Source organism: Chiloscyllium punctatum, chromosome 39 (genome assembly GCF_047496795.1).
Source record: "Chiloscyllium punctatum isolate Juve2018m chromosome 39, sChiPun1.3, whole genome shotgun sequence".
NCBI classification, from domain to species: Eukaryota; Metazoa; Chordata; class Chondrichthyes; order Orectolobiformes; family Hemiscylliidae; genus Chiloscyllium; species Chiloscyllium punctatum.
Window position 1 is genome coordinate 61,730,823 of NC_092777.1, and position 26,379 is coordinate 61,757,201.

Below are 26,379 nucleotides of genomic sequence, written 5' to 3' on the forward strand. Positions count from 1 at the left end.
TGCTGCTCTCCCTACTGCCACTTCCATGTCGCTGAGTAAGAAATCATCAAACCCCTTGCGTAGGCCTCGGCAGCTCCAAGAGCACTGACGGAGTACTGGCCGTACCTACTTTAATGTCCCAAAAAGTTTTAAATTCCTGTGAAAAGCACTGAATAAACTTGCCATCCTTCAGGAGGAAAGAGTCCATGCACCAATGCCGCGAGCCTGTCCCATTACCAATGGCGTTAAACTCCATGTAAAACTGCTGCATGATCAGAACTGGCTATGTTCCCAATTCTGCAAGACAGCACTGAATTCAAAAAGGTTGATAAGGATAAAAGCATGACAATCCTAATATAGCACTTCTGTGGGTTAGAGAAAAAGGTGAAATCCCTACTCTCAGGATGGAGACATCTCCACACATCCAAAGTCCCATATTCCTCCCCATGTATTAAAGCTTTAAGAATCATAAACCACCCATATTCATCCTTAATTTGGTCTAACAGTTGAAATGGGAGATTCTTCCGGAGGAGTATAGCAACTCTTCTTTTTGAAGAAAAGAATGAGAAAAACAACCGGCCGAACCCTCCCTGCTGTAACTTCAAGTGCTCCTTATCAGTTAGACGTTTTTCTTGCAGCAAGGCTACATCAACCCTCTCTTTTCGAATGCTTGAAAGCATTTTCTTCTCTTAATTGGTGAATGATTCCCCTTAACGTTCCAGGTGCACCTTTTAAATGAACGGTTAGCCACAGCTGTCTGAAACAGTCCATGACCCCCCAAGAGGAAGAACTCATTCATAAAATGCCAAGTGAAAACAGCAAACAGTTCATATAAATTTGAAAATACAGCTGCCAAAACTAACAAATCAAAACTTATAATGACTACTTCTACAACAAACCAACATCTAACACAAATGAAAGGAGACATTCCTCCTTGCCCACAGGGGGAGCTCATACAATCCACTAACCTCTCCATGGCTGCTTTTAGCTGAGTCTAGATTAGAGTGGTGCTGGAAAAGCACAGCAGGTCAGGCAGCATCCAAGGAGCAGGAAAATTGACATTTCAGGCAAAGGCCCTTCATCAGGAATAGAGGCAGGGTGCCTGCAGAGTGGAGAGATAAATGAGAGGGAGGTGGGGAAAAAGTAGCATAGAGTACAATAGGTGAATGGTGGTGGGGATGGAGGCGATAGGCAGAGAGGAGATTAGGGGGAAGGTAGCAAAGAGAACAATGGGTGAATGGGGGTAGGGATGAAGGTGATAGGTCAGAGAGGAGGGTGGAGTGGATAGGTGGAAAAGAAGACAGGCAGGTACGACAAGTCATGGGGACAGTGCTGAGCTGGAAGGTTGGAGCTGGGGTGAGGTGGGGGAAGGTGAAATGAGGAAATTGGTGAAGTCCACATTGATGCCCTGGGGTTGAAGTGTTCTGAGGCGGAAGATGAGGTGTTGTTCCTCCAGGGGTTGGGTGGTGAGGGAGCGGCAGTGGAGGAGGCCCAGGACCTGCATGTCTTTGGCAGAGTGGGAGGAGGAGTTGAAATGTTGGGCCACAGGGCGGTGGGGTTGATTGATGCAGGTGTCTCGAAGATGTTCCCTAAAGCGCTCTGCTAGGAGACGTCCAGTCTCCCCAATGTAGGGGAGACCGCATTGGGAGCAACGGATACAATAAATGACATTGGTGGATGTGCAGGTGAAACTTTGATGGATGTGGAAGGCTCCTTTGGGGCCTTGGATGGAGGTGAGGGAGGAGGTGTGGGTGCAGGTTTTGCAATTCCTGCGGTGGCAGGGGAGGGTGCCAGGAAGGGAGGGTGGGTTGTTGGGGAGGCGTAGACCTGACCAGGTAGTCATGCAGGGAATGGTCTTTATGGAAAGCGGAAAGGGGTGGGGAGAGAAATATATCCCTGGTGGTGGGTCCGTTTGCAGGTGGCAGAAATATCGGCGGATGATGCGGTTTATGTGAAGGTTGGTAGGGTGGAAGGTGAGCACCAGGAGGGTTCTGTCCTTGTTGCGGTTGGAGGGGTGGGGTTTGAGGGCGGAGGGGCAGGATGTGGATGAAATGCATTGGAGGGCATCTTTAACCACGTGGGAAGGGATATTGTGGTCTCTAAAGAAGGAGGCCATCTGATGTGTTCTGCCTCCTTCTAGCTGAAGCCTCGTCCCAGCCCCAGACAACACAAAGTAAGAAAAAGTTACATGCATCTTATAACAAGAAAGTTAAAAGTAGACACTCAACCCATCCCATCCATACGTTAACCTTAGGCACTCCTGGTTAAAAAAAATAACCCCCCGCCTCCCCTCACTGACCCTCCCATCAAATACTAAGAGAGAGAAAGGAAAAGGAAATGATGGGAAAAAAACAAAGGATAATGGGAGAGGAGAGAGAAGGGAGAAGAGAGAGAAAAAGAGAAAACAAATACGACACCCCACATATAAAAAAACCCGACAACCAGGTAAACCAGGTTGTCTATTTTAAGGTATCCAGGAAGTCCGTTGCATTTTCCGGTGAGTCAAAGTTAAACATGGACCCTCTGTGGCTGAAATGTAATATTGCCAGATATCTTACAGAGTACTGAATATTCAAATCCCTCAGCCACCTTTTTACCTCATCAAAGGCCTTCCTCTTGTGGATCACGGCTGCAGAAAAGTCTTGGAAAAGCATAATTTGTGATCCTTTGTATATCAGAGCCTGTGGATAAGCACCATTTGCTTATCTCTATAATGCTGGAGTTGCACTGGGACCGGGCGGGGGGGGCTGGTCCAATCCAGGCCTGCGCATTGCGACCCAGTGGGCCTGCTCGACCGCACCCAGCCTGCCTTGATTTCCAGCTTCAAACACTGTGGGAGCCATTGCTCCAAGAAGCTGACAAGCTGACCTTCTTCTTCCCTTTCCAGCAGCCTGACCAGGCAGATGTTCTTCTGATGGCCTCAATTTTGGAGGTCGTTAACCTGCTCTACCAAAGCCCGTACCTGCTGTACCAGGGCCTCGACCCGGACCCCCCTAGGATTCCGCTGCGGTTTCAGAAACCGCGGTCTGCTGCTCCACCTCCACAACGTGCTACCCAAGACATTGGATCTCCTGGTCATGCTTCAGATTGGTTCCAGCCTGGTCTAGGTCTCCTCCATCGCTGAATCGAACTTCTCTCTGAGTTTCACAAACTCCAAGATCAGGCTGTCCTCCACAGGTAAGTCCCCGGGAACACTCACGGAGACCGACACTATGGCCGCAGACGTGTCCATTGTTGCAGGGGAGTGCCCTGCTTGCTGCAATCCTCACTGTCCTTTCCTTTTAGTCATTTTTCTAACACTCTTAAACTAACACACAGCAATTCTGGGGGGTCAAAAACTATCCATTTCTACCACAATGGGTAATAAAGGGAGAGTGAGTGCACCACTTTGTCTGGATTCTGATGCAGAGCTCAGCAGGGTAGACCTACTGGATCACTACCATATTGAATCCTCCGGATGCCTTTTAAATGTTGTAATTGTACCAGCCTCCATCACTTCCTCTGGCAGCTCATTCCATACACACACCACCAAACTGTGTGAAAAAGCTGCCCCTTAGGTCCCTTTTAAATCTTTCCCCTCTCACCCTAAACCTAGTTCTGGATTCCCCCATCCCAAGGAAAAGACCTTATCTATTTAAAGCCAAGTGCTGGAAAAGCACAGCTGGTCAGGCAGCATCTGAGGAGCAGGAAAACCAAAGTTTCGGGTAAAAGCCCTTCATCAGGAATGAGGCTAGGAGCCTCAGGAGTGGAGAGATAACAGGGAGGGGGGTGGGGCTGTGGGGAAGGGAGCTGAGAATGCAATAGGTGATTGGAAGTGGGAGTGAGGGTGATAGGTCGGAGGGGAGTGTGAAGTGGATAGGTGGGAAGGAAGATGGACAAATAGGACAGGTCATGAGGGTGGAGCTGAGCTGGAAGGTTGGAACTGGGGTGAGGTGGGGGAGAGGAATTGAGGATACTGGTGAAAGCCATATTGATGCCCTAGGGTTAGAGAGTCCCGAGGCAGAAGATGAGGCGTTCTTCCTCCAGGCCTCGGGTGGTGAGGGAGTGGTGATGGACCTGTATGTCCTCGGCAGAATGGGAGGGGGAGTTAAAGTGTTCGGCCACGGGGCGGTGGGGTTGATTGGTGCGGGTGTCCCAGAGACGTTCTCTGAAGCACTCTGTGAATAGGTGTCCTGCCTCCCCAATGTAGAGAAGACTGCATTGGGAGCAACGGATACAGTAAATGACATGTGTGGAAGTGCAGGTGAAGTGTTGATGGAAGTGGAAGGCTCCTATAGGGCCTTGGACAGAGGTGAGGAAGGAGGTGTGGGCGCAGGTTTTGCAATTCCTGTGGTGGCAGGGGAGGGTGCCAGGAAGGGAGGGTGGGTTGTTGGGGGGTGTGGACCTGATGAGGTAGTCGTGGAGGCAATGGTCTTTATGGAAAGCGGAAAGGGGTGGGGAGGGAAATATATCCCTGGTGGTGGGGTCCGTTTGGAGGTGGTGGAAATGTCGGTAGATGATGCGATGTATATGGAGGATGGTGAGGTGGAAGGTGAGGACCAGAGTGGGGGTGGGGGTGGGGGGGGATTCTGTCCCTGTTGGAGTTCGAGGGCAGAGGTGCAGGATGTGGATGAGATGAGCTGGAGGGCATCATGTGGGAGGGGAAATTGCAGTCTTTCAAGAAGGAGGCCAGCTGGTGTGTTCTGTGGTGGAACTTGTCCTCCTGGGAGCAGACACAGCAGAGGCTCCCAACCTCATTCCTGATGAAGGGCTTTTGCCTGAAACGTCAATTTTCCTGCTTCTTGGATGCTGCCTGATCGGTTTCCAGCACTACACTCTTGGCTGTAATCTCCAGCATCGGCTTTCACCTTGTCTATTTATCCTATCCATGCCCCCCATGATTTTATAAACCTCTATAAGGTCACCCTTTTCAAGGAACGATGGACCTGCACTCTTTGTTCAAGGTCTCTTTGTTCAGCAACACTCCCTCGGACCTTACCATTAAGTGTATAAGTCCTGCCCTGATTTCCCTTATTAAAATGTTGTACCTCACATTTATCTGAATAAATGCCTTGGTTTAATTTAATCAAGTCTCAACTCATTAGCAACAACAGGTTAAGACAATAGAATTTGTTCTTACCAGAAAGTCTGCTTAACGGCATAATTTTCTGAAAACCTATAATCACAACTTGAAAACTTGCATTTTATCTTTTAAGGGGATCAGCCCTATAACAGGAGCATGGATGGACACAGAAACCAGAGGAGGTTACTTAATTTTAATTACTTCAGAAGAGATGGGCTTGGCTGGCTGGAAGAGCATTTATTGTCTTTAAAGAGGTCATGGTGAGCTGCTTTCTTGAATTACTGCAGTCCATGTTGTAGGTACACTAACTGTTATGGATTTTGATCCAGCAACACTGAAAGAATAGTAACATATTTCCATGTCAGGATGGTGAGTGGTTTACACAGGAACTTGCAGGTGGTTGTGTTGACTGACCTTTAACAACCATAATCCTTTTTCTTTGGCTTGGTATAACGTTTGGTATATTCCCATCAACTCAAGTTTCATCCGTGTTCCTTGATGCCATGATGTGTCTGCCTCTTCGGAATTCTGCTTTTCTTGTCCATGTTTGGACTAAAGTTATAATGGGGTCAGGAGCTGAGTGGCCCTGATGGAGCCCAGACTGAGCATCAATAAACAGATAATCGCTAAGTAAATGCTGCTTGAATGCACTGTTGGTGACCCCTTCATCACTTTACTGATGATTGAGAGTACACTGATGGAGCAATGATTGATCAATTTGAGTTTGTCTTGCTTTTCATGTATATAATGGTGCAATTTTCTATATTGTTAGGTAGATTCCCATGTTGTTGCTATATTGAAGCATGTTGGTAGGAGCATGTCAAGTTCTGGAGCACAAGTCTGCAGTTCTACTGTCAGAATATCATCAGGACCCATTGCCTTTGCACTATCTAGCACCTTCAACTATTTCTTGATATTACATGGAGTGCATCCAATTCGCTGAAACTGGCACATGTGATTCTGCAGATCTCTTGAAGAGTCCAGGATGGATCATCTCTTGATAAGTCTGGTTGAAGATTATTTCAAATGCTTCAGCCTAATATTTTGCACTGATATATTGAGTATCCCATCATTGGGTTTGGTAATAGATCAGATTCCCTACAGTGTGGAAACAGGCCCTTCAGCCTAACAAGTCCTTACCAACCCTCCAAAGAGTAACCCACCCAGACCCATTCCCTCTGAATAATGCACCGAACACTACGGGCAATTTAGCATGGCCAATTCACCTGGCCTGCATATCTTTGGACTGTGGGAGGAAACCAGAGCAAACCCACACAGACACAGGGAGAATATGCAAACTCCAGACAGACAGGAACCCAAGGCTGGAATTGAACCTGGGACCCTGGTGCTGTGATATAGCAGTGCTAACCACTGAGCCACCGTGCTGTCAAATATTTATGGAGTTACATGTAGTTCTTTTGGCTAAAGGGATCAAATGGTACGAGGAGAAAATGTGAACAGGGTACTGAATTGGATGATCAGCCAAATCATACTGAATGGCAGAGCAGGTTTGAAATGCTGAATGATTTACTCTTGCCCCTATTTTCCTATGTTTCTATGGAGTATCCTCCAGTGAGTTGTTTAATTATCTATCAACATTCACAATTGGATGTAGGAAGACTACATTGTTTGTGGAATTGCATAACCCCCCCATCTAAATTGCTTTTAATGCTGTTTGCCATGCAAGTAGTCTTGTGTTGTAACTTTGCCAGGTTGACATCTAATTTTTAGATGTCTATTGCAGCTCCCGACATGATCTCCTGTAACCTGAACACTCTGAGAAATCATTTCAAATTTCACATGGCAGCTGGTGCAGGAACCCCAATTATTCTGTATAAATAGAATAACCAGCTGATCTGTTTGATAGCAATCTTAAACTTTGCAATTTTTCTAAGGTCCCCACCCAATTCACTAACATCCCTCAGGGAGTAAAATCTACTGTCCTAACCCTGTCTGGCCTACATGTAACACTAGACCTACAGTCAATGACCTGAGCAAACCTTTCCACTGTCTTCTCAAGGGAAATTAAGGAGATGCAATAAATATTGGCCTGGCTAAAATTGGGCCCTTAAAGACAGAAACAGGGGAATATATTACGGGGAACAAAGAAATGGCAGAAGAATTGAATTGGTACTTCAGATCTGTGTTCACTGGGGAAGACACAAGCAATCTCCCTGAGGTAACAGTGGCTGAAGGACCTGCACTTAAGGGAATTTATATTTGCCAGGATTTGGTGTTGGAGAGACTGTTAGGTCTGAAGGTTGATAAGTCCTCGGGGCCTGATGGTCTACATCCCAGGGTACTGAAGGAGGTGGCTCAAGAAATCGTGGATGTGTTGGTGATTATTTTCCAGAGTTCGATAGATTCGGGATCAGTTCTTGCGGATTGGAGGGTTGCTAATGTTGTACCACTTTTTAAGAAAGGTGGGAGAGAGAAAGCAGGAAATTATAGACCAATTACTCTGACCTCAGTGGTGGGAAAGATGCTGGAGTCTATTATAAAGGATGAAATTACAATACATCTGGATAGTAGTAACAGGATAGGTCAGAGTCAGCATGGATTTATGAAGGGGAAATCATGCTTGACTAATCTTCTGGAATCTTTTGAGGATGTAACTCTGAAGATGGACGAGGGAGATCCAGTAGATGTAGTGTACACGGACTTTCAGAAAGCTTTTGATAAAGTCCGACATAGGAGGATAGTGAGCAAAATTAGGGCGCATGGTATTGGGGGCAAAGTACTAACTTGGATTGAAAGTTGGTTGGCTGATAGGAAACAAAGAGTAGTGATAAATGGCTCCATTTTGGAATGGCAGGCAGTGACCAGTGGGGTACCGCAGGGATCAGTGCTGGGACCGCAGCTTTTTACAATATATGTTAATGATATAGAAGATGGTATTAGTAATAACATTAGCAAATTTGCTGATGATACTAAGCTGGGTGGCAGGGTGAAATGTGAGGAGGATGTTAGGAGATTACAGGGTGACCTGGACAGGTTAGGTGAGTGGTCAGATTCATGGCAGATGCAGTTTAATGTGGATAAATGTATGGTTATCCACTTTAGTGGCAAGATCAGGAAGGCAGATTACTACCTAAATGGAATCAATTTAGGTAAAGGGGCAGTACAAAGAGATTCTGGATGTTCTTGTGCACCAGTCAATGAAGGTAAGCATGAGGTACAGCGGGTAGTGAAGAAAGCTAATAGCATGCTGGCCTTCATAACAAGAGGGATTGAGTATAGAAGCAAAGAGGCTCTTCTGCAGCTGTACAGGGCCCTGGTGAGACCACACCTGGAGTACTGTGTGCAGTTCTGGTCTCCAAATTTGAGGAAAGACATTCTGGCTATTGAGGGAGTGCAGCGTAGGTTCACGAGGTCAATCCCTGGAATGGCGGGACTACCTTACGCTGAAAGGCTGGAGTGACTGGGCTTGTATACCCTTGAGTTTAGAAGACTGAGAGGGGATCTGATTGAGACATATAAGATTATTAAAGGATTGGACACTCTGGAGGCAGGAAACATGTTTCCGCTGATGGGTGAGTGCCGAACTAGAGGACACAGCTTAAAAATACGGGGTAGACCATTTAGGACAGAGATGAGGAGAAACTTCTTCACCCAGAGAGTTGTGGCTGTGTGGAATGCTCTGCCCCAGAGGGCAGTGGAGGCCCAGTCTCTGGATTCATTTAAGAAAGAGTTGGATAGAGCTCTCAAGAATAGTGGAATCAAGGGTTATGGAGATAAGGCAGGAACAGGATACTGATTAAGGATGATCAGCCATGATCATATTGAATGGTGGTGCAGGCTCGAAGGGCAGAATGGCCTACTCCTGCACCTATTGTCTATTGTCTGGCTAACAATGCTTACATTCCAGAAACAAAAGTTTAGAAAGCTAGAAATTATTTTGGAATTAAGAAGACAAATGGAGATTTTAATTCAGAACAGTTAAATGATAATTCTTTTTACTTGGAGGGTGGTGTCACTAGCTGTCTGAATGGGTGGTTGGGGCAGAAAACATTATCGGATTTAAAACAAATACCTTGGAAAGTGCTGTCACTTACAAGGCTTTAAATCAGAGTCGGGAATTGAGATTAAGCTGATTAGCTTTTTATCAGCTGATGGATCAAATGGCCTGTTTCTGTGCTATCCATTTTCTATATTTTCTCATTGCCATATAAAAAAAATCATCTCTCTGGGGACTTTAATACCAGAGTTGATCATGTCTCTGACAACTGGAGCTGAAGTATTGTAAGAAACAGGATGGGAAAAGCCCTTGCACATGCTGTTCTCCTGTTGACCCGTTGTTTTCAACAGACTCTCATTAACACAAGCCCCATTTTCCATCAGAAAGAAAAGGACAAAACCCATGGAGGCAAATCACTGGCCCCTCCTGGAGAAGTTATCATTTGTTTCAAAGTTCTCAGTGATGTTTACAACTCAATTTTTATGCTCTTCATCTGTCTTGTAATTCACGGACAAATTAGTAGAAAGACTTTTCATCTCTAACATCTGTTCTGTACATCATCAATTAGCCAGATTCCTGAGCGTTGGTGTTGCTTTCAATGGAATTGCTCCATACTCCTTTTCACAAAACTAAATTCAAGAATGAAGAAATTATGTATCTTTTAATTCTCCACAATGGAAGAAATAACAAAATCAAATTGATGAGATTTATTTCACCATATAAACAAGATATTAAAGCAACAGTTAGACAATCGTTTAAAAAAAGTGTCTTTCTCTTTGAAATTACTTGCCAAATTAATTTGGTTAGTCTTCATTCCAAATTTATTTGACATGCACCTGCCGCTAAGCAGATATGGAGACTCATAGCATGGTTATACAGATTGGCACACTTACTTTAATTACTTAGGATAAAGCTACCAAACCTAATTTATGGTGTAATTTTTCAACATGGAGAAAGCCAAATCAAACAAGCTTCCCTCTCCTTGTATTTGCAACACAGTGAAATTAAAAACGCAATGAGTCTTAAAATTGACCACAATGGTTCATAACCAGACTTATTGAATAACCAGTACCAGATTTTGTGAATTACTGTTACAAGATGTCAGGTTTATCGCTTAAGCAAAAAACTAACCATTTATTAATAATGTAGTAGCTTTAGCAGAGCAAAGTTAAACAATGAGGTAATTTAATTAATGTCTATGGTTTAAACCCAATCCTCTTTGATTCTAGTCCCTTACTCTCATAGACGACAAACAGAGACACAGTTAAGGGATATATCAGAAGAAATACAATATGATTTAACTGACCAGCTCACTTATATTGCTTACAGAATCCATAACCACACAAAACACATGGGATTGTATGTTGCTTGGTTTCTAATGACATCAATGTGTGCAGATAGCTTCCAGCAGCCTCCAAATAATATTTATTTAATTCTTCTACCTGAGATTCTTGTTCTCTGAACTTTCAATAAGTTGATAATGGGAGGACAACCAGAGAGCATTCAAATTTTTATCATATAGCTTTTGCAGGCACAATCCTATTTAAACACAGTTCAAGCTCTGGTTTCTACATGTTGGTCTGGTTGTCTCCCAATGAGGCTCCTGTTTCTATTCTAATATCTGCCAGCTGTTTGAGCATAAGGCCGTTCTGGAGTCAAAACATCTATAGACTACTTTTAGCAAGAATAAACATATAAATATCTTCCAGGCTTCACCTCATAAATAAACAACAGTTTGCTTGTTCTCCTTTCTAAAACAAAATACAGGAGTTACTACTTACTGCTCTAAGGTCACTTTAGCTTTCAGCTCCAAACTAAAAATGGTGAAAAATAAAAATAAAATAATGAAAAATCAGCAAGGGTTCTAACAATAATTTAACACCAGGATAATAAAACTACTTTTCTGTGATTCCTGTTAGATAGACTCCCATAAATAGGAAAATAACTTTCAATTCAGTTTTCATGTGTTCCTGCATGAAGAACTGCAGAGTTTCAGTCTGTAATGCAAAACTATTTTTGAAACTAGAAATGAAAGAAGCTGTGAAACTGATGACATCTGTTCACACTGTTCACAGATGTTTCATTTGAAGTTACTTCGAAACTGTTTCTGGGGATCAGACAAAAAAACTTTATTTGACTTTCTTACTGCCATAAATTGGAAACCATTCAATTGTATTTTGTGTAACATGTAGTTATGCTGACTAAATGCAATCCCTAGTGGAGTAAGCTTTTGTCAAAATATCAATTATTTGATTACCTGAAAGCTCCTTTTGCTAATGAAATTGAGTTGCAAAATGTAAAACATATTATAAAATCAAGTATTTCAAGACAGAATTAGCTTTAAATAAATGCTGTTACTCCAATCTAAGACATTTCTTTCAGTTTATAAAACATGTGACAAAGCCAGAACTGTTACCTTCCTGAATTTAACCGGCAAACCTTTATCTTTGATCCTGCCTCAGATTGGTTTATTGATATACACAACAAACATTTCCTGTAGCATAAAAAGTGGTTTATGCCTTCCTGAAAACATTACACTGACAAAATAATCAAAACTACACAAAAAAAACAGATGCTGGAAATTGAAGGTAAAGCCCAACATATTTGAAATGCTCAGCAGGTCAAGCAGCTTCAGTGGGTGAAACGATGAGTTAAAATTTCAAATGTCTCTACAATTGAATAAATAAACCTTGTGCATTCAAAATACTTTCAGCCTTCTAGAAAATCTTGTATATCTTTTGGAGAAACTGTTTTCTATTAATGGAATTTCTCGTATTCTGAAATCCATGGTTAGGTTTTGCTTGAGAAATGACATATCATAGAGACTTGAGAGCTATTAGTGACGTGTGGTTAAAAATAAAGAGCAAGAAACCAAAATGAATTTATTTAAAACCTGTTGGCTGATTCAAACAAAACTGTGTGCTGGAGGTTGAAAAAAGGTTAAATGAACAAATGAATAACTAAAACCTCATTTTATCATTTTTAAACACAATTGTAAGTCAGAAATCATATTCATTGAAAGTTACTAAAAGACACAATGAACCTACTTTTTGTGTTATCTTCTTTTAAACTTTAAATGTACTAGTTATTTTAACTATTTAACCTGTGAAATATTGTGATGTTAAAATGGGCGGCACGGTGGCACAGTGGTTAGCACTGCTGCCTCACAACACCAGAGACCTGGGTTCAATTCCCGACTCAGGCGACTGACTCTGTGGAGTTTGCACGTTCTCCCCATGTCTGTGTGGGTTTCCTCCGGGTGCTCCAGTTTCCTCCCACAGTCACAAAGATGTGCAGGTTAGGGTGAATTGGCCATGCTGAATTGCCTGTAGTGTTAGGTAAGGGGTAAATGTAGGGGTATGGGTGGGTTGCGCTTCGACGGGTCGGTGTGGACTTGTTGGGCCGAAGGGCCTGTTTCCACACTGTAAAGTAATCTTAATCTAATCTAATCTAAAATGCAGTTTTGTAACAAATGAAATGGACTGATTATTGGAAATCAGGAAATTGCTTGGCCTTTGCTGAACAAAGCACTGACAAAGTCGAGATTGCCAGATTGGTAATCACAGATCCAGGTGGCATTTTTGGGATGAGAGTTCCTGCAGTTTATTTTGGGCTGCAGGGTGCAGAATCAGCAACCTCTGCTTTCCTGCCTCTGCCCAATTCAGTTTGGGATATGAGAATACCCATGGATGGCCTTTCCACCTGGATACTAATTGTTGCCTTTCAATGGGGCTTTAATGCCCTCTATACAGTGTTCTCCCACAGCCATTGGAATTCAACCCAAGGCAGGCAGACAGGGTGTCACCATAACCCAGCTCACGGCTATCTGCCCAATCCACTGCCTCATCTCCCTGCTCACTGCTATCTGCTCCAGCCAAATATTATCTGCTCCTGTTCACTGTTACCTGCTCACTGCTATTTGCTCGTGCTCATTTCTATCTGCTCTAATCCACTGATCTCTCTTCATGATTCCTACCCACTGGTAGCTACTCCACTGCTACCCAATCACTGATCCACCTTTGTGACTTGCTTTAATTGTTTTTATGTTGTTTTTTGGGTCCACTGTCAAACTCCAGACTGCTATCCTTTTTGAAATGATAGGTTATTCAGATTGTGCACTTCCATGAGCCAGAGGAATGAAAAGCAAACTGATGGATACAGGGTATGCCTGTCTCCCACAGTATGAGATCTGGTGTCACCTTATGTAGGTGAAAGAAATGTAAAAAATTGGAACAGGCGTAGGCCATTCAGCCCATCCAGCCTGCTCCGTTATTCAATATGATTATGGTTGATCATCCAACTCAGTCCCCTATTCTCACTTTCTCTCCATACCTTTTAGCTCTAAGAACTATATCTAATGTCTTCCTGAAAATATTCACTGTTTTGGTCTTAACTGTTTCCAAGTAGAGAATTGCAAAGGCTCATCAGCCTCTAGATGAAGAAATTTCTCGTCATCTTTGTCCTTGACCTACCCTATATCCTTAAACCATAATCAGTAGTTCTAGACTCCCGTGCCATTGGGAATTTTCTTCCTGTGTATCACCTGCCAGTCAATTTGGTATGAAGTGATCCGGTCTCTCATCATATTATCAGTCCTGCCATCCCAGAATCAGTCTCATAAATCTTCATTGCACTCCTTCTAGAGTCAGAACATCCTTCTTAAGAAAAGGATGCCAAAAATATGTGTGGTCTCACCGACGCCCTACAATTGCAGCAAGACATCACTGTACCCGAATCTTTCTCACTATGAAGGCTAACATACTGGGGAATTGATATTACAGAGATACCCCTCCCAGGGGGTAATTGACATTACAGTGACTTCCCACTGTCAATTACCAGAGCATAATTGACAATATAGAGACCCTCCCTCCCAGGGGAGTAACTGACAATACAGATAGCCCCCCTCCTAAGGGTAATTGATATTACAGATTTTTCCCCTCCCAGGGGGTAATTGACATTACAGTGACTCCCGATTCTGGATTAGTGGTGCTGGAAGAACACAGCAGTTCAGGCAGCATCCAAGTAGCTTCGAAATCGACGTTTCAGGCAAAAGCCCTTCATCAGGACATTACAGTGACTCCCCACTACCAGGGCGTAATTGACAATATAGAGACCCTCCCTCTCAGGGACTAATGACAATACAGTGACCCCCTCCCCGGAGGTAATTGGCAATATAGATATCCCCCCTCCCAGGGGGTAATTGACATTACAGAGATCCCCCTCCCAGGGGCTAATTGACAACACAGATATCCCCCTTCCCAGGGGTAATGACAATACAGTGACCCCCTCCCAGGGGTTGATTGACAATATAGATATCTCCCCTCCCAGGTGGTAATTGACATTAAAGAGATTCCCCCCCCAGGGGGTAATTAACATTATAGATACCCCCTCCCAGGGGTAATTGACATTACAGTGACCCCCTCCCAGGTGGTAATTGACATTAAAACGATCCCCCTTCCCAGGGGGTAATTGACATTACAGTGACCCCCCCCTCCCAGGGGGTAATTGACAATATAGATATTTCCCCTCCCAGGGGGTAATTGACATTACAGTGACCCCCCCCTCCCAGGGGGTAATTGACAATATAGATATTTCCCCTCCCAGGGCGTAATTGACATTACAGAGATCCCCCTCCCAGGGGGTAATTGACATTACAGAGATCCCCCCTCCCAGGGGTAAATGGTGAACTGTTGGCCCCGCCTCCTGCGGGGTGATTGACGGCGCGGTGGCCCCGCCCCTGTGCAGGCCGGGAGACTGGGAGGGAGGGAGCAGGCGGTGCTGGAGGAGGCCGAGGGCCGGACTGGGGGAGATCGCCGAGCCGTACCAGTGTCGGTCATGGTCGGATCGCGGCCTCCTGGGCTCTCCTTGTTGGTGATCGGCTTGTCACTGTTGTTGGGGACGGTGAGTGTGAGCCGTGGCTGGGGGGGGGGGTAACAGCCAAGGCCCGATGGTGGGGGGCACAGGCCCGGGCTCCATGCTCCAGGCCCCGGGCACCAGCCTCTGTTGCGCTGTCCCCCGGTGAAAAGCTGCCCTGGGCCGGGGAAACTCACGTGCACTCGGCCGGAATGGAAGAGTGAATCATGTCTTCATCAGGAAACACTTCAGAATGAAACATTGTGCACCTGATCGGGCTGCCTGTTTGTTTTTATTTAACTGCATCTGTACTTGTGCAGAAATCTTTAAACATCAGAATGGAGATCTCTGTAACCTACTGAAGCTCATCCCTCCCTCATTATTCACTCAGTTAAGGATTCGATTTGGTTTATTTAGAACCTTGTTATATTATTGCACAGTTTCTCTGGCTGTCTTGATGGTGGTGTGTCTGGAGCTCTAGAATGGTGGTCCCATTCGGATGGAACTGTGTGTGTGTGAGAGAGAGAGAGATTTGTAAGGTGAAAGTGTACCTATAACATTGTTAAAAGCCACACAACACCAGGTTAGGGCTTATGCTCGAAACGTCGATTCTCCTGCTCCTTGGATGCTGCCTGACCTGCTGAGCTTTTCCAACCACACGTTTTTCAGGTTATAGTCCGACAGGTTTACTCGGAAGCACTAGCTTTTGGAATGCTGCTCCTTCATCAGGTGGTTGTGGAGTATCAGATTGTAATGCACAGAATTCATAGCAAAAGTTTACAGTGTGATGTATCTGAAATGATACATTGAAAAATACCTTGATTGTTTGTTCGCGTCTTATAATTGTGTTCTCCACAACCACCTGATGAAGGAGCAGCGCTCCAAAAGCTAATGCTTCCAATTAAACCTGTTGGACTATAACCTGGTGCTGTGTGATTTTTAACTTTGTACACCCCCAGTCCAACCAGCATCTCCAAATTATAACATTGTTGCTCATGTGCTTTGCGATGTGTTGTTAGTTACACTGGAGGGAAGTGTTGCTGAACAATCCTTGGTGTTTTGTTTTGGTGCATCCCCCAACTAAAGCAGCTGCAGATCATCTCTCCCACCCCATTCATCAATACATGCTTGCGAATGTATTCATTTGGGCCTGTGTAGTTTGTGGATGACACAGAAATAAACGGGAGGCCAGTGATGAGGACAAATACTGTAGTGAAGAAGGTGTTGATGCCTTTCTTGATCAGAGCATAAAGTTGGGAAGTCATGTTGCATTCATTGGTTAGGCCACATCTGGAATCATGTGTGCATTTCTGGTCTCTCTGCTTTAGAGGAATGTTTTAGTATGTATTCATCTCAAATGTTCCACATTAGATATTGTGATGTTGTGAAACTTGAAAGGGCTCTGCAAAGATTTACAAGTATGTTGCCAGAGTTGGAGGGTTTGAACTATAGGGGGAGGATGCATAGACTGGGCCTTATTTTTTCCCTGGACCGTCGGAGGCTGAGGGGTGATGTTATAAAATCATGAAGAGCATGGATAGGGTAAATAGACAAGGTTTTTCCCTAGTTTAGGGCAGTTCAAAACTAGAAGTCATAGGTTGAAGGTGAGAGGGGAAGATTTAAAAGGGATCTAAGGAGCAATCTTTTAACGCAGAGGGTGGTACATGTATGGAATGAGCTGCGAGAGGACATGGTGGAAGCTGGTAAAATTGCAGCATTTGAAAAGCATCTGGATAGGTATATGAATTGGAAAGGTTTAGAGGGATATGGGCCAAATGCTCGCAAATGGGACTATGTTAATTTAGGATATCTGGTCGGCATGGACGATTTGGACTGAGGGGTCTGCTTCCATGCTGTAGTTACTGTGACAACAGAGTTTGCAGCTGGTCATAGACCGGTTAAGCGAGGTTCACTAGGTTGATTCCAGCTATGGAGGGATTATTTTATGAAGAGAGGTTAAGTAGGTTGGGCTTGTACTCATTGGAGTTAAAAATGATGGTTACTCTCTATTGTAACATACAAGATTTTTGGCCAACTCAAAATCAAAAGTACTGTGAATACTGGAAATTGAAATAAAAGTAGTGCTGGAGAAACTCAAGAGCATTTGTTAACGTGTTAATGTTTCAAGTCCAGTACAATTTTTAGGGTACTTGACAGGTTAGTTTTGGAGAGGCTGGAAAATCCTAGGAGTGGAGGATTCTTTTAGAGTAAAGCGAAGCGGAGGAATTTCTTCTGAGGGTAGTGAATATGGAACGCTTCACCTCAGAGGATTGTAGAGCCTCTGTCATTAAGTATTTTCAGTGCTGAGATTATCAGATTTATAATTGCTAAGAGAATCAAGTGTTACGGAAAAATGGCAGGAAATGTTCAACTCTATTTATCAGATTAGCTATGATGTCATTGAACGGTGGAGAAAACTTGATGGGGTGAATGGCTTACTTCTTCTACATCTTAATGGTCTTGCCAACCCGCTATGATTAATATACAAGTCACATATTGCTGATGTATTGAATTGTTTTCCACTAAAACAGTGGTAGGGATATTCTGAATGACCCTAGGATGGAAAACAGTTGAGAGTGTGGTGCTGAAAAAGCACAGCAGGTCAGGCAGCATCCGAGGAGCAGGAGAATTAACATTTCAGGCATAAGCCCTTCATCAGGAAGGGCTCTTGCCCCAAATCAGGATCCCTGTTGAAGAGCTTATGCCTGAACCGTCAATTCTCCTGCTCCTTGGTTGCTGCCTGACCTGCTGTGCTTTTCCAGCACCACACTCTCAACTCTGACCTGCAGTCCTCGCTTTCTTCTGGAATGGAAAATAAACTGTCCACTGAATGTGCTAGTGCTGTAGGGGAAGGTTTAAGCTAGATATGTTCACATTTTCCTACCTAAGAAGAGCTTGGATTTGAGGGAAGCAAAGCTAGCAAAAAGACATAGATAGGTAATCAAAAAAATAGAGGAAAGATAAATCTGATCAACATGGAAAATAATGTCAATAAAGCTGATTAAGGGCACTCTTATCTCAATGTATATAGCAGTTGCAAAAGGATTGAAGATTTCAATGTTCAAACTACGGTAAATGGATATTATTTATTTTCCATTACAGCAATTAAAGAGTGATTGAGATTTGGAACTGGATATCTAAGAGCTATCTCCATTCAGATGAGGTATTAAAAAATGGAAAAGGAGGTGGGGTAGCATCCCTAATAAGGGATGACAACAGTCTGTTAGTAAGAGAGAATCTTAGATCAGTTTGGGTAGAGTTAAGACAGCAAAGGAAAGCAAAAATTAGTGTTGTTTATAGAATACCAAACTGCATGTAACATTGATAATACAGTAATAATTGACTTAAATTTACAAAGCTCTGACTGGGTTAACAAAGTCAACATTCATGCAGTGGAGGATGAATTCCTGTAGTATGTACGAGATGGTTTTATGGAACAGTATGTTGAGAAAGCAACTAGGCCTTAGGCTGTTTTTGGATTTGGTGTTGTGTAATTAGAAAAAGCGAATTAATTACCTTCCTGTAGTTAATCTTTTGGAAAATGGTAACCGTGAAATGAGAGAATTTAGCATAAAATTTGAATGTGACTTAGTTCAGTCTGAAGCCGAGGCCTAAAATCTGAGCAAAGGGAACTGATGGTATGATAGAGAAGTTGGTGAGGGTTAATTGGGAAATCACACTTAACAATTTGACAGTAGTTAGGCAATGGCTAGTATTTAAAGAAACACTACAAGGCCAAGAACAGATATACATTCCTCTAAGGCGCAAACACCCAAGGGAAGGGTGAATCAGTCATCTTTAATAAAAGTTAAATATTGCATTAGATCAAAGGAAATGGCTGATAAAAATGTCAAATAATGGTAAACTTGAGGATCGGAAGCAAGTTCGGGCCCAGTAAAGCAGAGCCAAAAAACTGATGATGAAAGGGAAAAGAGAATATGAATGCAAGCCAGTGGGACATATAAAGGGGGACTGAAAACGCTTCTAACAATGTGTGAAAACAAAATGATCAGCAAGGATAAAGTGAGCCCATCACTGGTGGGAACTGCACAATTTATGTGGAGAACAGGAAAATGACAGAGAAAATAAGTGTTTAGATTAGAGTAGTACTGGAAAAGCACAGCAGGTCAGGCAGGATCTGAGGAGCAGGAAAATCAACGTTCAGAAAATAAGTATTTACTTTGCATCTGTCTTCACAGAGCATACAGTAAATCTCTCTGAAACACTAGGTGACAAGGGATTTGTATACTGAAGAGTTGAAAAGAGGTAGTACTTGAAAGATTTTTTTTAAATTTCAAAAATATACTTGATTCGTAAAATATTTTGATGATCTGGTCATGCCATACATACGTAAACATTCCATTTCTTTGCATACAGAGATCGAGTAATCATTCATATATACAGGTCTGTACATTTACTATCCATATATCCATGTATTTAGCTGAGGCGTTAGCGGCAGTACTTGAAAGATGAGCTGGATTGAGGGGTGAAAAATGTCCTTGACAAGATCAGCTTCAACCCAGAGTGTTGAAAGAAGTAGCAGTAGAGATAGTGGATACATTGGTGGTTACTTTGCATAATTCGATAGTTTATGGCAAGTTTCCAGCTCATTTGAAGATGGTAAATGTAATCCCGCTGTTTAAGATAGGAGGGAGAAGGAGAAGGGAGAACTACAAATCTATTGATTAACATCCTCGGTGGGGAAAATGTCAGAATCTGTGAAAATAGATGTAACTGAATATTTATAAACAAATGGCAGAATTGGACAGAGAAAACATGGGTTGATGAAAAAATATAATTTGACAAAGGTGGAGATTGCTGAGGATGTTCCTTGCAGTATAGACAAAGAAGCACATTTGGATTTTCACAAGGCTCTTGATAAGGTCCCACACAGGAGATTAATGAATAACATTAGATAACATGAGCTTCGGGGAATATACTGGTATGGATTGAGAATTGGTTAATAGACAGAAAGCAAAGAGTAGAAATAAATGGATTATTCTGAGTGGCAGGCTATTATCAGTATGGTGCTGTAAGGATCAATGCTAAGTTCACAACCGTTCACAATCATTTTAAATTTTTAGATGTGGGGACTAATTGTAATATTTCCAAATTTGCTTATGACAAAACTGGGTGAGGATGTAAGCTATGAGGGTGCAAGATGGCTTCAAGAGGATTTGGACAGGCTAAGTGAATGGGCTAGAACATGGCGAATGGAATATAATGTAAATAAAGTGGTTACTAATGTTCATAAAAGGCTGTGGTGTCCTTGTCGATAAGTAAAACTGAAAGCTGGAATGTTGGTGCCAGGCACAAGTAGATATATGCAGTATTGGCATTAATTTCAAGGGGATGTGAATACAGTGTCTTGCTGCAGCTGTGTAGAACTTTAATGATAATCCATCCTGCAGTACTGTCTGTCGTTTTGGCCTCCTTACTTAAGCAAGGACTGAAACGGCATTTCACCAGTTAATCCCTGAGTCGGTGGGATTCCCTTGAGGAGAGATTGAGAAACCAGGGCCTATGTTCTCTGGAGATTCAATAATTGAGAGATTGACTGATTGAAACTTAGAAGATTCTGACCGGGTGTTATGGACTACAGATAAGATGTTTCCCAGGGCTATAATCTCAAGATAAGGGGCAAGCCATTTAAGACTGAGATGAATAGGAATTTCTTTGTTTACAGGGTGATGAATCTTTAGAAATCTCCTTTCAGAGAGCAAATTCCTGATAAAAATTGATAAGTTTCTGGAGACTAGTGACACTGGCAATATTGAGAGAATGCAGGGGAAAATGACATTAAGGAGATGATCAGCCAAGGTCTAAAATGGTGGAATGGGATTGATGGGCTGAATGGCTTACTTTACAGCAATTTCCTGCTAATTGCCACCATCTCCTGTCACCACTCTCCCAATCACTGGAACCCTTGACTCTTGCAGATCAAACATCTATCTCGTTCAACCTTCAATGACCCTATCACACCGCTGTCTGTAGAAGACAATTCCAAAGATTTTCTACCCTATAAGAGAAAAGTTCCTTCTCATCTTAGTCTTAATTCAGTGAACGTTTCATTTTGAAGCTGTCCCCTTCTAGTTTGAAATCCTCTTAGAATTTATCCTTTTATGTCTCATCAGAATCTTGTACATTTCAGGAAGATAATCTCTCATTCTTTTGCACTTCAATGAGTATAGGTTTAATCTATTCAACCACTCCTCCAAAAACAATTTTTTCACCTTGAGAATCAACCTATTGAACTTTCTTTTATTCTCCTGTTGGACATTGCAAATATATCTCTCCTTGAATAAGGAGCAGAAAACTGTATGGTGTACTCTTGGAGATGTCTCACCAATGATCTTTATGGTTTTAGTATGAGTTAAGGAAGGCATTTGCCTTCCTTATTACTTAGTGTACCTGCATGCTAACTTTAGGATTTATGTAGGAGGACACCCCGAACCCTCTGTGCCACAGTATTTTATAGTTTCCCTTTATTTAATTGGTATTCTGTTTGTGTGCTCTGCAGTTTAACTGTTTGTAATGAGAATAGCCTTTGGTAAGTGATGTCAGTTTTTCTCCCTCTTTTGGAAGTGCTTGTCTGTTTTCTTGCATCTTATAACTGCATAGTCACAAAGTGAACATTTGTCTTGATTGGCATCGAGGGTTAGAGCTGATATTCTTGCATCTGTGTCATTGCTTCCTGAATTGTCAGTGATCTCTGTCACTTAGATACTTATGGTGCCGTTATTGCTTAATTTTTAATTTGTTCATTGTGTCACTGGTGTGTTTGCTGCCTTGTAAAGTTAAGGATCCATTAGTCCTTGAAGTGACTTTCAGGATCCTGTGCTAATTATGTAGTCATCATGGTCTGTACTGAGGCATAGCCGTCTGGTCATCTTGAGAGTTCATTTGTGGTTGAATTGTATCTTAGTATCTAGCCTCAGACACTCCAAGTTAGCTAAACAGCTTCATTTAAGGGTTTTTTAAGTTTAAATTCTTTTAGCCTCAGACTCAAACTGGCTTTTCCTTTAAATTGGTTCTTTACGTCAGACCTACATGTCAACATATTTTTAATCAGTTTTAAGAATAAACTATTATCAGCAATAAAAGTCACCTATTGGCCATAAAGGAGGTCCTGTGGTACAGCTTATTGAGCACATACAGTCCTGCTGGAGACAGAAAGGAACATGATACTCTGATTATATGTAAGAGATAAAATTGATTTCAGAAGCAAACACCTAACCAAGCATTACATTGCCCAGTGGTGAGCATTTGACTCCTCCCATCGGAGAGAATTCTTGAGCCAACTTAATACATGACCTTAACGTAGTGTTCCCTCAGTGTTATTTTGTTACATTTGGTGCAGTCAATTCATTACCAGAAGGCAGTGAAAAAAATCTAATTGGCCTTAAGTACTTGGTGTATATGTGAGATTTCTTGGCCAACTTGTACATTTGTGTCAGCCTTTGAGTTTTGTGCACACTCACTTGTGCAGCAGATTTTAAATTGTGTTTTCATTGGCAAGGTTTCTAGGAAAAATGGGGACGATGGCATCCCTCTGAAAATTGCAATTTGGGAGTAATCTGTTTGTATTTTCTTTAGTGTGGATATGTTCCCTTTTAATTTCTCTCTCTCACACCCACCTCTCTCCATTTTATATTCTGTTTGTGTTTCTCTCAAATGTCATGTTTCAGGTCACTGACATTGTTTCAAGTCAAATAATGACTTTTCTGACAGTATCAACTGTCAGATATATGCAGGAAATCATAATTACATCTCAACTTACACTCAGTTGGTCTTTGCTTGCCAACTTTGTAAAAATTGACTTTCAAATGTACAGCTATCTTAGCCAGTACAATTAATTTTTACAGATCACAACTGTAATCTCTATGGTTTGGTACTCCACCTGGTAATAAGTTTGCCTAGTTAGTCCCTTTTAATGCATTATCGCTTATTGGCAGTTCTGTATTGTGATAGCCTGAAGTCACACTGAGTAATTTCTTTATTATTTAGTAATTTATTATTATTCAAACTAATAATCTGAATTTAATTTGGAATAGGACCAAGAAAATGACTTAATTGTTAGGTTTTCAGAACTAATGCTAAGACTGTTGTGACAAGAAAATTAGAGATATTTATATATACTTAATGCATCATTAAACTTCTCAAATGTCTTGGTGTTTCGTGTGGAGTTAATTAATGTTAGTAAATAGGTAGGTTGCAGTGCAAGATTCCACAACTGGAAAATTGTGGAATTCTGTTTCCACAATTGGATTACTGTTGGTTTCATCAGCATTTGTTTGAATGTAAATGTTTGGCCAGGACACCTGAAGTACTTGTTAATCTGTGACTGGTGCCACAGGATCCTTGCTGTCCTCTTGAGCCAGTCGGATGGAACTTCACTCGGCTGTCTCTGATTTGCAACAGTTCTCCAGTATTGTGGACAGTTGTCAGTCTTTTGCTGTTCTGTAATCTATGAAATGGTAGTGAGATTATAATTCAGTCATTTGAAATAATCCCAAGGGATGTAGTTTGTATTTAAATATGTCTGTGCATTTAACCTCTTTCACAATGTAGCCTTTAAGTAGAAGGTATCGGTTCAATTCTAGTTTCACTCTGGTTTCAGATAGATCTCAATGATTATATGTAGCAGGTGATAGCGATGTGAAGTCCCATCTGCTCCAGAGGTGTGTCATAACATTGTTGATTAGGAATCATACCTCAATCTGCCCAAATGGATCATGCTTTTTAATGTGCTGTCATGCTTCCAAACAAACCAGTGAAAGGTCAGTGCTACTGAATACACTGCACTATATCTTTTTGTTCGGGAATCTAGTTAGTGCAATCCCTGAATTGGTGAGTTTTTTTTTGTTTTTGCCTCTTCCTTGGAATTGAACAAAAGCATCCAAACTTGCTGATCTAGGTCAGGTGAACATAAGATTGCGACTTCCAGAATTTCATCTGGTGCAATAAATGATTGTGCTTTGTTTGTAGGTTTTGCTTTTTCTGAAATATCTGAATTAAGGTCAGGTATTAGGTGAGATAGTTGGCTGCAGGATAAGGAATTGAAGAAATCTTGGAAGAGGATGAATGAAGTTGTTAACCATGATTTCAGTTAGTGGTACTTTTGTCAATAATCAGAAGGTTGTGTGTTCAAGTTCCATGTTAGAGACTTGAGCATAAAATACATGATAAAACTCTGCTAATAGAGTGGTTGGGCTGAATAGTCTGTTTCTGAGTTGCAACTTCTGCATGTATTTCCACATACATTAGTGTGTTGGTGGGATAAAGATGAAAGCCTGTTGGAGGATTTTGAAACCTATTGCTAATGCACCATTTTTGCTGCATACAGAATCCATGTCCAGAAACACACACTGTTTAGAATAGAGTTCCTCTGTTAATGGATAAATTCAAAAAGAGCATTGTAGGATAGACTAACATACATTCATTTGAAAAGACCAAGCTATTTTCAGGGGAGAAAAGGAATTATGAGGTAACTTCCAACTTTATTTGTCATAACCACCTGATGAAAGAGCAGCACTCCGAAAGCTAGTGCTTCCAATTAAACCTGTTGGACTATAACCTGGTGTTGTGTGATTTTTAACTTTGTCCACCCTAGTCCAACACCAGCTCCAAATCATATTTTCTTTTCCTTTTACGATCCTTCTCTATCTGTGATTGACAAATGAATGGGCAACTAGCATTCTGGCCTTCAATGACACTGGCCTGTATGCTACTTGCAGGCATGCCTGAGGTACCTAGGATGAGTTGTGCCTTTCTCCTTTTGCTTTTCTTGCTTACCCTGAAGCCCAGCCTCCTCAGATGACTGTGCTTGGGAATTTGCAGTATGAAGACTGTGGGGGCAAAAAAACTGTCTGGCCATTTATCTTTGGTGTTGTGAGAGGTTTCTGTGCTTAGTTCTGTGATTTCTGCTATTGCCTACGGAACAATGGTTGCTGCACCTCAGAAATGTGGTACTTATTGGCTGTGAACATTTTGAGACTTCCTGAGGATGTGAAAGGTACTTCATATTTACAAGTTTGTTTTTTTTTCAGTCCAATATATCAGAGGTCCTACACACTGTCACACTGAAACAAGAATTCGTTCATGTTTCCTTTCTTGTATTTGTATTGTTCATGGCTGGAACTATTCATTTTTCCTGAAGGTCCTTGTGTAAAATGGTTTAGTCCTACAATGAGTTGGAATTGGAAAATCATATTGCGCTTTTAGTAGTGCAGGTTTAATTTAACAAACACTTCTTGCTTCAATATTAGGAGGAGATAGATTGAATCCTTTAAACTTGGTGTCTAATTAAATGTTTGTAAATTCAGAAGCTAGTTAGATGACATAATTATCCCAATACTTTAGTATGGTTATCTTTGTGAGCTTTTGTTTAAAAGAGGGTTTTGGAGAGTGCTGTCTAAGAATTAGAGTGGTAAGCTGTGATTATTTCAGATGAGGTGGTTGAAGATCTGGATAAGCTATATAAGGGTTTTGACCAGAGGTTTCTGGGCACCAAGGCAGTAATTATCATTGGTGTTGATCAGGGAGAGGGAATGCCATAGTATCCCTACTTTAAGCCAGGAGTGTGTCCCACCTACGTTGAATTTGCAAGTATGTCTAGGTTCAGAGAATGGGTCATTGGCCATTTGTTCCAGTTAAAGTTTTTTTTAAAAAGCAACATATATAGCATATGTCAAACCCTAAAGCATTTGTAAGTACATTAAAGCAAATTGTTTAAACTCCAATTCAAGGTACTGTGGATGCTGGAAATCTGAACTGCAAAGACAAGAATGCAGCAGGCACTTTTCAAAGTATACTCACTGTTGTATTATAGAAAATGCAGCAGCCAATTTGTGCATTGCAAGATCAAAGGATTAGTTCATGATTGAACTAGGCTAACAGTCTGTTCAAGCATGGAGAACTTGACCTAGGAGATTGGCGACGGTACATTTGAAAACCTAGTCAAGGCAGGTCAATATTTATAAAGAATGTCTGATGAAGGTAACCTTCATGTTCACTCTACTGCAGCTTGTGTACTGCACTAACTTTGTGAAATCTCTAACTTCACATGGAGAAAGAGAGAGAAAGCGATAAATTAGAGAACCATAAAGATGTTTGACAATGACGTTTTTAAAAATTCCCTCATGGGATGAGAGCATTGCTGACTGGACGGTATTTATTGCCCGTGCCTAGTTTCTTTGAAAAGGTGGTGGTGAGCTGCCGTCTTGAACTGCTGCAGTCCATGTGCTTTAGGTAGACCCACAATGCCATAGCGAGGGAATTCATGAGTTTGCCCCAACGACACTGAAGGACTGGTGATATATTTCCAAGTCAGGATGGTGAGTGGCTTGGAGGGGAACTTGAAGGTACTGATGTTCCCATGTATCTGCTCCCTTGTCCTTTTAGATGGTAGTGGTCTTGGGTTTGGAGAGTGCTGTCCAAGAATTAGAAGATTAAGCTAAGATTATCTCAAAAGGAGATGGTTGAAGATCTGGATAAGCTGTATAAGCGAGTCGTGAGTTCATGGAAT

The 26,379-nt window shown here is 42.0% G+C and overlaps 1 protein-coding gene across 1 annotated transcript in view; it reads left to right on the forward strand.

Moving 5' to 3' along the window:
- The first annotated feature begins 14,763 nt into the window (after positions 1-14,763).
- ern1 (endoplasmic reticulum to nucleus signaling 1) overlaps positions 14,764-26,379 on the forward strand; it is an 85,434-nt gene continuing 73,818 nt past the window's right edge. Inside the window, exon 1 of the mRNA XM_072558898.1 lies at positions 14,764-14,900. Within this exon, the coding sequence (XP_072414999.1) occupies positions 14,835-14,900 (66 nt within the window). The 5' untranslated portion in view covers positions 14,764-14,834. The remainder of the gene's footprint in view (positions 14,901-26,379) is intronic.